The following is a 12,584-nucleotide window of genomic DNA, read 5'->3' on the forward strand; positions in this document are numbered from 1 at the left end:
ATAAAGACATGTATTTATTTGAAGGACAGGGAATTACAGATAGAGAGAGGGAAAGAGAGAGACAAGAAGAGAGGGAGAGTAAGATAGAGAGAAGCTGATTGATTTCCAACTTACTCCCCAAATGCCCATTATCGACGCTGGGGACATCTGTGAAAAAGGAACCCAATCTAGTACTGTGCATGCAGTAGGAACCCAACTACTTAAGCCATCACCAATGCCACCCATGGCCTGTATGCTCAAGATTATGTAATAAGGAAGCAGAGTCATGTGCTGAATTAATTCACTTTGTTTTTTTTTTTTTTTTGTGGAAAAGGCACATTTTTTGTGAGTATATGTATTTATTCATTTGGGAATGAATACATTTCTTTAACGTTAACATTTTGCATTATTTAGTGTGTCAAAAAACTTCAGCATATTTGAGAATTATTGTAGCTAAACTCTTTATTACTGCTTTCTTCACAGGAACAATAATCTGAACACATCTTCAACCAGATCATCTTCAAACAGAAAACCTGTTATATAAATTATGTTCTATTTTGTGCTATAATCAGAATACTGTACTGGTGAAATCAATAGATAACAAAAAGCTGCACACTGTATTCCCATGTTTGCCATCAGAGCCCACAAGTATGTCCTTGAACTTATCCCAGAGTGAAAGGAGATGACACGTAACAGGCACGCACATTACTACTGCCCAGGATCTTAGATTACACTTGCCAGAAGGCCTCCTTATGAAATGGGACAGCACGCCACAGGCACACAGGAGAGTGGTTCTGCTCTGAGAACGGCTGGACTGCTGAGGCAGGAGCTTCTGCAGCTCTCTGGTGTCCCAAGCACAGGGGAGGCTGTGCCAGGTCACGGAGCACTGCACACTCTGTGTCCCAAGCACAGGGGAGGCTGTGCCAGGTCATGGAGTACTGCACACTCTGTGTCCCAAGCACAGGGGAGGCTGTGCCAGGTCACGGAGCACTGCACACTCTGTGTCCCAACCACAGGGGAGGCTGTGCCAGGTCACGGAGCACTGCACACTCTGTGTCCCAAGCACAGGGGAGGCTGTGCCAGGTCACGGAGCACTGCACACTCTGTGTCCCAACCACAGGGGAGGCTGTGCCAGGTCACGGAGCACTGCAGACTCTGTGTCCCAACCACAGGGGAGGCTGTGCCAGGTCACGGAGCACTGCACACCCTGTGTCCCAACCACAGGGGAGGCTGTGCCAGGTCACGGAGCACTGCACACTCTGTGTCCCAACCACAGGGGAGGCTGTGCCAGGTCACGGAGCACTGCACACTCTGTGTCCCAACCACAGGGGAGGCTGTGCCAGGTCACGGAGCACTGCACACTCTGTGTCCCAAGCACAGGGGAGGCTGTGCCAGGTCACGGAGCACTGCACACTCTGTGTCCCAACCACAGGGGAGGCTGTGCCAGGTCACGGAGCACTGCACACTCTGTGTCCCAACCACAGGGGAGGCTGTGCCAGGTCACGGAGCACTGCACACTCTGTGTCCCAACCACAGGGGAGGCTGTGCCAGGTCACGGAGCACTGCACACTCTGTGTCCCAACCACAGGGGAGGCTGAGAGGAGACAGCACACACCGAACATCTCGCTCCGAGCATGACAGAGCGGTGCTGACACTTTAACACGTCTTCACGGTTCTGTAAATTGAGAGTTTCTTCGCTTTTGGCATTCTACGTTCAGTGTCCGTTGGCTCCCTCTGAGAGTATCCGTGAAGGCTCCGTGAGTGTGGCAGTGAATAAGTAAAAGAGGGCAGGTGTGGGCTCCAAGGCCAGGAGGGGCAGATCTTGCTCGAGCTTCTCCACCCTGGAGATGGAGATTATTCCGTAGGCGTGGAGCAGCCAGTGGCTGAAGAGTGGCGCATTTTCTTTTAATTCCAGTTTTCTCCAAAACTATTTGAAACCCTCTACTAGTAATTCAGTCATACGTTTTCACACATATTTACAATTAATTTCTTCCTACAGATTCAAATTGCCATCTGATGTTGCCTCCTTTCAGCCTACACTATTTTCCTTAGTGTTTCTTTTTTTATCTTTTATTTAGCAAATATAAATTTCCAACTTACAGTTTGGATTAAAATGGCTTTCCCTCCCCATAACTTCCCTCCTGCCCGCAACCCTCCAAACTCCTGCTCCCTCTCCCATTTCATTTGTATCAAGATTCATTTTCAATTATCTTTATATACAGAAAATGAATTTAATATATATTAAGTAAAGATTTGAACAGTTAGCATCCACACAGAAACATAAAGTATAAAATACTGTTTGAATACTAGTTATAGCATTAATTCACGTTGAACAACACATTCAGGACAGAGATCCTACATGAGGAGTAAGTGCACAGTGACTCCTGTTGTTTGACTTAACAAACTGACACTCTTGTTCATGGCGTCAGTAATCTCCCTAGGATCTTGTCATGAGTTGCCAAGGCTATGGAGGCCTTTTGAGTTCACTGACTTCGATCTTATTTAGACAAGGTCATAGTCAAAGTGGAAGCTCTCTCCTCCCTTCAGCCTTTTTTGATGGCCCGTTCTTTCTACTGGGATCTCACTCGCAGAGATCTTTCATTTAGGTCTTCTTTTCTTTTTTTGCCACAGTGTCTTGGCTTTCCATGCCTAAAATACTCTCATGGGCTCTTCAGCCAGACCCAAATGCCTTAAGGTCTGATTCTGAGGCCAGAGTGCTGTTTAGGATATCTGCCATTCTATGAGTCTGCTGTGTGTCCTGCTTCCCATGTTGGATTGTTCTCTTCCTTTTTTATTCTATCAGTTAGTATTAGCAGACACTAGTCTTGTTTGTGTGATCCATTTGACTCTTAGACCTATCAGTATGATCCATTGGGAACTGAAACTGATCACTTTGACTAATGAGATGGCATTGGTACATGCCACCTTGATGGGATTGAATTGGAATCCCCTGGCACATTTCTAACTCTACCATTTGGGGCAAGTCTGATTGAGCATGTCCCAAATTGTATATCTCCACGCTCTCTTATTCCCACTCTTATATTTAACAAGGATCACTTTTTAGTAAATTTAAACACCTAAGAATAATTGTGTGTTAATTACAGAGTTCAACCAGTAGTATTAAGTAGAACAAAAAATACTAAAATGGTAAAGTATTAAGTTGTTCATCAACAGTAAGGACAAGGGCTGATCAAGTCACTCTTTCTCATAGTGTCCATTTTATTTCAACAGGTTTCTTTTTTTGTTTTCGGTTAGTTGTCACCGATCAAGGAGAACATATGCTATTTGTTCCTCCAGGACTGGCTTATTTCACTCAGCATGATGTTTTCCAAATTCCTCCATCTTGTTGCAAATGACCGGGTTTCATTGTTTTTGACTGCTGTATAGTATTCTATAGAGTACATGTCCCATAATTTCTTTTTTTTTAACTTTTATTTAATGAATATAAAATTCCAAAGTACAGCTTATGGATTACAATGGCTTCCCCCCCATAACATCCCTCCCACCCGCAACCCTCCCCTCTCCCACTCCTTCTCCCCTTCCATTCACATCAAGATTCATTTTCGATTCTCTTTATCTACAGAAGATCAGTTTAGCATACATTAAGTAAAGATTTCAACAGTTTGCTCCCACACAGAAACATAAAGTGAAAAATAATAGATGATTTTTTAAATGATGATGAAATCAGATCAGACCTATTGTCATGTTTAATCCCAGTGAGAGTCAAGTTGGGAATTGATAATTTCTTCTTCTTCTTTTTTTTTTTTTTTTACAGAAGATCAGTTTAGTATACATTAAGTAAAGATTTCAACAGTTTGCACCCCATAGAAACACAAAGTGAAATATACTGTTTGAGTACTCGTTATAGCATTAAATCTCAATGTACAGCACATTAAGGACAGAGATCCTACATGAGGAGTAAGTGCACAGTGACTCCTGTTGTTGACTTTACAAATTGACACTCTTGCTTATGGCCTCAGTAATCTCCCTATGCACCAGTCATGAGTTTCCAAGGCTATGGAAGCCTTTTGAGTTCTCCGACTCTTATCTTGTTTAGACAAGGTCATAGTCAAAGTGGAGGTTCTCTCCTCCCTTCAGAGAAAGGTACCTCCTTCTTTGAAGACCTGTTCTTTCCACTGGGTTCTCACTCACAGAGATCTTTCATTTAGGTCTTTTTTTTTTTGCCAGAGTGTCTTGGCTTTCCATGCCTGAAATACTCTCATGGGCTTTTCAGCCAGATCAGAATGCCTTTAGGGCTGATTCTGAGGCCAGAGTGCTGTTTAGGACATCCGCCATTCTATGAGTCTGCTGAGTATCTCGCTTCCCATGTTGGATCACTCTCCCCTTTATTTATTCTATCGGTTAGTATTAACAGGTACTAGACTTGTTTATGTGCTCCATTTGACTCTTAGTCCTTTCATTATGATCAATAGTGAACTGAAATTGATCACTTGGAATAGTGAGATGGCATTGGTACATGCCACCTTGATGGGATTGAATTGGGATCCCCTGGTATGTTTCTAACTCTACCATTTGTGGCAAGTCTGCCTGAGCATGTTCCAAATTGTACGTCTCTTCCCTCTCTTATTCCCACTCTTATGTTTAACAGGGATCACATTTCAGTTAATTTTCAACACTTAAGAATAACTGTGTATTAATTACAGAATTAAACCAGTCATATTAAGTAGAGCAGACAAAAAAAACTACTAAGAGGGATAATGTATTCAGTTGTTCATTAACAGTCAGGGCTATGCTGATCAAGTCACCATTTCTCATAGTGTCCATTTCACTTCAACAGGTTTCCTTTTTGGTGTTCAGTCAGTTGTCACCGATCAGGGAGAACATATGGTATTTGTCCCTTTGGGACTGGCTTATTTCACTCAGCATGATGTGTTCCCGATTCCTCCATTTTGTTGCAAATGACTGGATTTCGTTGTTTCTTACTGCGGTATAGTATTCTAAAGAGTACATATCCCATAATTTCTTTATCCAGTCTACCGTTGATGGGCATTTGGGCTGATTCCAGGACTTAGCTATTATGAATTGAGCTTCAATAAACATTAATGTGCAGACAGCTTTTTTGTTTGCCAATTTAATTTCCTTTGGGTAAATTCCAAGGAGTGCGATGGCTGGGTTGTATGGTAGGGTTCTATTCAGGTTTCTGAGGATCTCCAGATTGACGTCCATAGTGGCTTTAGCAGTTTGCATTCCCACCAACAGTGGGTTAGTGTCCCTTTTCCCCCACATCCTCGCACAGCATCTGTTGTTGGTAGATTTCTGTATGTGAGCCATTCTAACCGGTGTGATGTGAAACCTCATTGAGGTTTTGATTTGCATTTCCCTGATTGCTAGTGATCCTGGTCATTTGGATTTCCTCTTTTGAAAAATGTCTCTTGAGGTCCTTGGCCCATCTCTTCAGTGGGTTGTTTGTTTTGTTGTTGTGGAGTTTCTTGATGTTTTTGTAGATTCCTGTTATTAATCCTTTATCTGTTGCATAGTTTGCAAATATTTTTTCCTATTCCGTCGGTTGCCACTTCACTTTCCTGACTGTTTCTTTTTCAGTACAGATTCTTCTCAATATAATGCAATTCCAATGGTTAATTTTGGCTTTTACTGCCTGTGCCTCAGGGGTCTTTTCCAAGAAGTCTTTGCTGGTGCCAATATCTTGCAGGGTTTGTCCAATGTTCTCTAATAATTTGATGGTGTCGGGTCATAGATTTAGGTCTTTAATCCAGGTTGAGTGGATTTTTGTGTAAGGTGAAAGGTAGTGGTCTTGCTTCATGCTTCTGGGTGTGGAAATCCAGTTTTCCCAGCACCATTTATTGAATAGAATGTCCTTGCTCCAGGAATTGGATTTAGAGCCTTGATCAAATACAAGTTGGCTGTAGATGTTTTGGTTGATTTCTGGTGTTTCAATTCTGTTCCATTGGTCTATCCATCTGTTTCTGTGCTAGTACCATGCTGTTTTGATTACAACTGCCCTATAGTATGCCCTGAAATCTGTATTGTGATGCCTTCGGCTTTGATTTTGTTGTACAAGATTGCTTTAGCTATTTGAGGTCTCCTGTGCCTCCATATGAATTTCTGCATCATTTTCTCTAGATCTAAGAAGAATGTCTTTGGTATTTTGATTGTTATCGCATTGAATGTATAAATTGCTTTTGGGAGAATGGACATTTTGATGGTGTTGAGTCTTCCAATCCATGAACATGGAAGATTTTTCCATTTTTTGGTATCCTCTTCTATTTTTTTTCTTTAAGATTTTGTAATTCTCATCGTAGAGATCTTAAACGTCCTTAGTTAAGTTTATTCTAAGGTATTTGATTGTTTTTGTAGCTATTGTGAGTGGGATTGATCTTAGAAGTTCTTCCTTAGCCATGGCATTGCCTGTGTATAGAAAGGCTGTTGATTTTTGTGTATTGATTTTATATCCTGTTTCTTTGCAAAACTCTTCTATGAGTTCCAGTAGTCTCTTAGTAGAGTTCTGTGGATCCTCTAAATAAAGAATCATATCATCTGAAAAGAGGGATAGTTTGACCTCTTCCTTCCTAAGAACCTGGCTGATTTTCCACTGCTATCTCAGGCCATTGCAGAGATCTGGATCAGAAGAAGAGCAGCTGGGACTAGAACCGGTGCCCATATGCATGCCGGCGCTTCAGGCCAGGACTTCAACTTGCTGTGCCACAGAGCCAGCCCCCCTCCTACTCAATTATAATAGCAACCTCTTATCTTTCTGATGTCTCCAACATACTCTTTTCAAGATGTGATACAATTGGCCGCATGTCTAATTTTCAGTTATCTTCTTTAAGTATCTGAAAGAAGCTAGATTTAGGGATCAATTATTTATTTCTCTAAGAGAATATGAGCTCAGATTTTTAAGCTCATGCTGCTTTAAGCACAATCAAAGATCAGTGCTGTCTACCACCCAAAGTCACTACCTCCATTCTCCTCTAGGTGACTAGACTATTTCAGATACACCATAGCTCCAGGAGTATCAAGAGAGCAGCTAGGCTACTGTGCTATTATCTAGGCTATGTTGGCACAGTGGATATGAGACCTGGCATCTTCCCTTGCCTGAGTGAAGCTCGGAGCAGGAAGTGTTTCCTGATCTGCGTTACAGCAAGAGGTATGGGGCAAACTGTGCAAGAGCGGTCAGAAACTATTTTGCTGAGTCTAAGTTAATAACTCCTATTACTCACATGCCTTTTATATAGCTTTTAGTTCTTCATGTTCTTCATAAGTGATATTAGACTGTGAATTATCTCTACCCATGTTTGTGAGACGTTGGAGCCCTCACAATTTCTCACCGTGTCTACTGGCTGATATCACTCATCAGATTTTCTCTTCCTGGAATGAAAATGTGAATCCATGCAATGTGTCAACATCACCTGCCTTGATCGTACCCGAGACAGGACTGAGGCTGGTGAAAACAGGGAGGAAATTATTTTCACCATGCAAGTCTCTGTAAGTGAGATATTTAAGCCATGTTGTATGGGAATTGAGTGGATAAAGTGGTGATGGAAAGAGAGACAGGGAAAAGAATATTCTTGTTCACTGTGCATCAGCATGCAAGTGAAACATACCAGATCAGCTGTCACACAATGAGAGGTTGGGGGACAACATGGGGTCTTCTGGATGTCTGTTCTTTCTGAACCAAGAGACAAACATGCAGTTTCCTGTAGTCTCTGCCCATCACTTACTGTTCTCAGAGAACACGGGGGCCTCTGCATGGACAGATAAAAGAAAGGTGCAAAAATCATAATCCTAAAAGCAAACTATTCCAAACTTAGCATTTCGTTGGCACTTGAATACACTTCTGGAGGACTGAGCAGAGTGTTCCCTCAGGCTATCATCTTGTGTACACTAAGGGAGGTGTGCAGATTCACACTGACGAAAATCATCTATCCTGCCTGAGGAAGAATGGCTGGAAGCCAGGTCTTGTGACCTCCCACAGGCCTCTGTGGGCAGAACTCACAAGGCTCATGAGGTACAAATAGCCCTGGGCTCCTGCTTCTCCACATTCCCTGCAGGAAGAACCATCCTTCACAGTTCTCTAAAGCTGAGAGCTCAAAGCAATGAAGCTGCTGGTGCCTCTCCTGCTGGTCGCTCTGGCCCTTGGCTGCTATGAGGGTGAGTATCATTTGCAGTGAGTATGGTAAAAGCCTTCTCTTCACAGCAAGTGATGTTATTTGATGTGGGAATACGATCTGGAACAGATCACAGTTCCAAAGTCTCTCCTCAGTTTAGTGAAATAGCCCCCAACATCTCAAGGTTCACAGTAAACTTTCCCATATCCAGAAAATTGACATGAACACCATTACAGGAAAATTCAGGAAGAGTGATGGGAGCATGACTCCATGGCTGGTGTGTGAGTTTTGACAGCAGCAGAGTATGGTGGGAGGTCTCAGTGTAAGTCTGAGCTCTGCCACTTTTAAGCCTTTTGACCTTGAGCCAAATGTTTACCGTGTTCCAGTCTCCTCTTATTCTTTCTGTTTCTAGCTCGCAGCATGAGTAAGAATGCAGTGAGATTAAAGATGTCATGAGTCCCATTATAGACATGAAGATAATATTTGCAATGATCAGGTATTTTTCTCCTCCTACACATACAGAAATCTAACAGAGCCCTCAGATTCTCTCTCATAAATCATTATGTGTTATAGTTGTAAGGAATTGTGTAGAGTGCCCAGTCTGAGAAGAGACAGTTGTGTCCAAATCTATTGAGTAAGGTAGTTCCAATGGGTTGAAAAAAAAGGAACAATTTATGAGAATTCCAGATTTCCTAAGAGTGCTCAACCCATGGTAGATTTACTGTACAGGTTAGCACTATGACTTTTCTTTCCGTAGAGTTAATTCTGATCACGCTCTCAACCATCCAAAACGGTGCATGTCTTCACACGCTGTTAATGATCCCAGTTTCTCTGAAACACACTTTATCCTCTCACTTTCTGAATCTACTCCTGGCTCCTGCATTTTCTCTTTGGTTATTTTCTTTCCATGTTCCACCTAATGTTTGATGTGATCTGGAATACATTCAACAGTCAAGGTTATTATGTTTGCAAAGTGAGCACAAAATCTCGAAGGAGAGAGAAGTTAAGTTCTGCACAAAAAGTTCTTCCAGATCTGCCCACAATTTCTGGTAGGGCAAGAATGAGATAGAGTCCCCTCCATTCATTCTTGTGAAGGATTTTCAACATTCTGTAAAACAGAAGACAAATCACTGTTTACTGCAGAAGCTTCAGATGCGTGGGAAGAATGATTCTATCTCTTTGAAGTTTAATTTTTAGTTCATTTACATCTAATGGCACAATCTGAGTTCCTCCTGTTTAGTTTCAGAATATCCCCACCTCACATGGTAGTTCTTTCACACACTTTCCTCCCGATTTTCTCTCATTGCTCCATCTATGATAAGAATCTGACACCTCCCTTGTCTTCCAAATTGGATCATCCTAAAATTTTTCATCTCCAGAATCCATGTCTGCTAAGCTGTCACTCAATGTGCAGACACACGTGAGCTTTCTCAAATTCTTAAAGGGTATTTCAGCAAACGTGAGAAGCCCTGGAAAATAGTGGATGCATATTAGAAAAAAACCAAAAACTGAATTAGTGTGGAAAAAACTGCTTTTCTGGTCTTACTTCTGTTACTCGGTATGCAATTTTGAGGTAATCACAACATCAAGGGTTTTCCATTGTTATTAGGATAATTACAGGTTGCAAAGAAGGAACTCTGGGGATCTTGTTTTGTCTAATATCAGAGAGCCCTGGGCAGAGGAAAGACCTGTCACATGTAAACTGTATTTCCATTCTTGTTCTCCAGCTGATGCAGCAGCCTGTCCAGCCTTTGTTCTTGATAGCGTAGGCTTCTTATTTGATCCGAAACCTGTTTATCGACAAAAACTAGCAATATACGATGCACCTCCAGAAGCTGTTGAGGCGAAACTGCAAGTGAAGGAATGCACGGATGAGATTGACAAAGGAAAAAGAGTGCTAATTGCAGCAGTGCTGGTAATTTCATTCTTCTTTATGCATATAGGTCCTGTTTGGTCACAACACAAGGCATGAGGTCTACTAGCTGTTCTATGGGGTGCCCAGGGGGCAGAACACTTGCCTTGCTTATGTCCTCAGCATTGGGTTGATGATACCAGAACACCTGCTAAATTAAACTCAGCTACACATGGCATCCTGGGATCCTGCATGCCGCTCCTCATATACCATCATCCTTTGTTGTACTGATCAGGAAGACATCCTGAGATCCAATAAAGGATGTTGAAAGCTCAAGCTCTCATTCCTCTCTGCTTTTGAGCTGTTCTGAGGATGAACCCCACCATCCCAGTGCATTTAGTCACTTTGGAGTCTTGCGTGAGGGTACTGGGTGTGTTGGACAGTGAGCCAGACTGAAAGGGGGAGACTGGACCTATTCTCTGTTCAAGCATATTGTGGTGGTCTGGGATTCTCTCCCAGCTCCTGAATATCCAGGAGCCCACTCCTCCCCCTAACTCCCTTTATGTGGATGTGTGCATTGCTGCTTTGTCTCCTGCAGTTTCCAATATATCTCTTTATTAGAAAATCTGATGGTAGAGATGTCTCTTATCCTGTCTGATCCTGCTTTTAGATAGTCAGTTCAGGTGCAAATGCCCATGAATGTTGTAGCTTAGTGCTGAGAGATTCATGAGTCCTGAAGCAAAATTCCCATGGAGACTTGAATCCATACCCATATGGGATGCTGGCACTGCTGGCTCCTTGTCTTGTTCTTAATGCTACCCCTTCCATATGAAACTTGACCTATACACTTGGGTCCTCTAACCAGAATGCAGGATCTCATCCACCATGGCCTTGTCTAAATATGATCAGAGTCGGTGAACTCAGGGGGCTTCCATAGCCTTGGCAGCTCATGACAAGAGCCTAGGGTGATTACTGATGCCATAAACAAGAGTGCCAATTTGTTAAGTCAACAACAGGAGTCACTGTGCACTTACTCCTCATGTAGGATCTCTGTCCTTAGTGTGCTGTACATTGAGATTTAGTGCTATAACTAGTACTCAAACAGTATTTTTCACTTTATGTTTCTGTGTGGGAGCAAACTGTTGAAATCTTTACTTAATGTATGCTAAACTGATCTTCTGTATATAAAGAGAATCGGAAATGAATCTTGATGTGAATGGAAGGGGAGAGGGAGTGGGAAAGGGGAGGGTTGCGGGTGGGAGGGACGTTATGGGGGGGAAGCCATTGTAATCCATAAGCTGTACTTCGGAAATTTATATTCATTAAATAAAAGTTAAAAATAAATAATAAAAATAAAAAAAGAATATCGCAAAAATCCTAGGTACGGATTCAAATTTTTTATATCCTAATAGACAGATTTTTAAATTTGTTGGGTAGGACCTTTTGGAGGTCCCCGTATATTTTACCTACTTTGGAAAGGTTGTCACCTAATGTGTCTTGTTTGTGAAAATTTCATCGGTTTATGCCATAATTTCTCATACACTCTGCTTTTTTTTGCTTTCTAATTTTACGTAATGTTTTTTGAAAGCAAAATTTCAGTGACTCCTGGATTGTGGTGACCTGTTGTCTCTAGGAGCAGAATGAATAAATTCAGTTTTTCTCTCTCTCTTCTTCCTTTCTTTTCATTTTTAGACCAAAATAGTGAAAGAATGTGCCTTGTGAAATCTGGACATCATTTGACTGTGGTTTCATCGTCTCTACTGGATAGCCTAATCGAGTGTAAACTGTAAGGGTTTCAACGTCTTGCTTAATAAATTACTTTCCCTGCACTTCTCTATGTGTCTACTTATTACTTACAGGCAGGGTCTTGAAATGGGGATCTTTAAATCTCAGATTTTCCTTTGAGGATTAGCAATGATCAATTGCAGAGAGCCAACATCTTGTCACAATTGCATCCTGAGGTTCAGGCATCAATAAAGACACAAGGGACCAGCAACTGTTCTGTCTTACTTCCCAGATTTCCCATTCCCATGACCATGAATCAGAGTGATGCAAAAGAGTAAAAAGTAACTCCAACAACATTGTTGATCTTTTATTCAGAGACACTGAAGCCTCAAAGACTGTCCAGTCTCATGGTTCACATTCTGCAGAAGTCCTGATGTGATGTCCTGGTCATCTACAGAGTCATCCTGCATAGGGTCACTTCTACAATAGTATTTGAACCTATGCCATGCCCAGTATTCATTCATTGCCAATTCTCACAATTTGATATGTATCTTCAGGTGTAAACCCCCACCCGAATCCTGATTCCAAGCACTCAGAGAGCTCATCAGTGTTGACCAGCTAACCAAAACCCTAACATTAACACTTCCTCTTAAACATCTTTCACAATCTCCATCAAAAGGAGTTACATGACACCTAGACAATTCTCTTTAAGAACTCACTAAATCGTGTCTTAAGAAAGGTTTGAAAACTGAGTGTCCCTTTCCTGCTGTTCCTTCCACAAGTCCCTCCAGGCTAATGGACCCCTAGACAACAAGTCATCTGACTTAGAGAACTGTGAAATCATCATCAGGTTCTGGCTTGGTTTCCTCTGGCAGTTGTAATAAACTACCAATACTTTGTGAGAAGAAGATCTCCAAATTGCAAATGGGATTCTCTCTGTA

At 42.0% G+C, this 12,584-nt stretch overlaps 1 protein-coding gene across 1 annotated transcript; it reads left to right on the forward strand.

Moving 5' to 3' along the window:
* Positions 1-8,008: 8,008 nt before the first annotated feature.
* Positions 8,009-11,744, forward strand: LOC138846266 (secretoglobin family 1D member 2-like). Its single transcript, XM_070061600.1, has 3 exons — positions 8,009-8,109; positions 9,794-9,981; positions 11,611-11,744. Exons 1-3 carry the CDS (start codon positions 8,055-8,057, stop codon positions 11,638-11,640), a joined length of 273 nt encoding a protein of 90 aa, XP_069917701.1. The 5' UTR covers positions 8,009-8,054; the 3' UTR covers positions 11,641-11,744.
* The last annotated feature ends 840 nt before the right edge of the window (positions 11,745-12,584 follow it).

The sequence above is a fragment of the Oryctolagus cuniculus genome, chromosome 1 (assembly GCF_964237555.1).
Source record: "Oryctolagus cuniculus chromosome 1, mOryCun1.1, whole genome shotgun sequence".
In the NCBI taxonomy this organism is placed as follows: Eukaryota; Metazoa; Chordata; class Mammalia; order Lagomorpha; family Leporidae; genus Oryctolagus; species Oryctolagus cuniculus.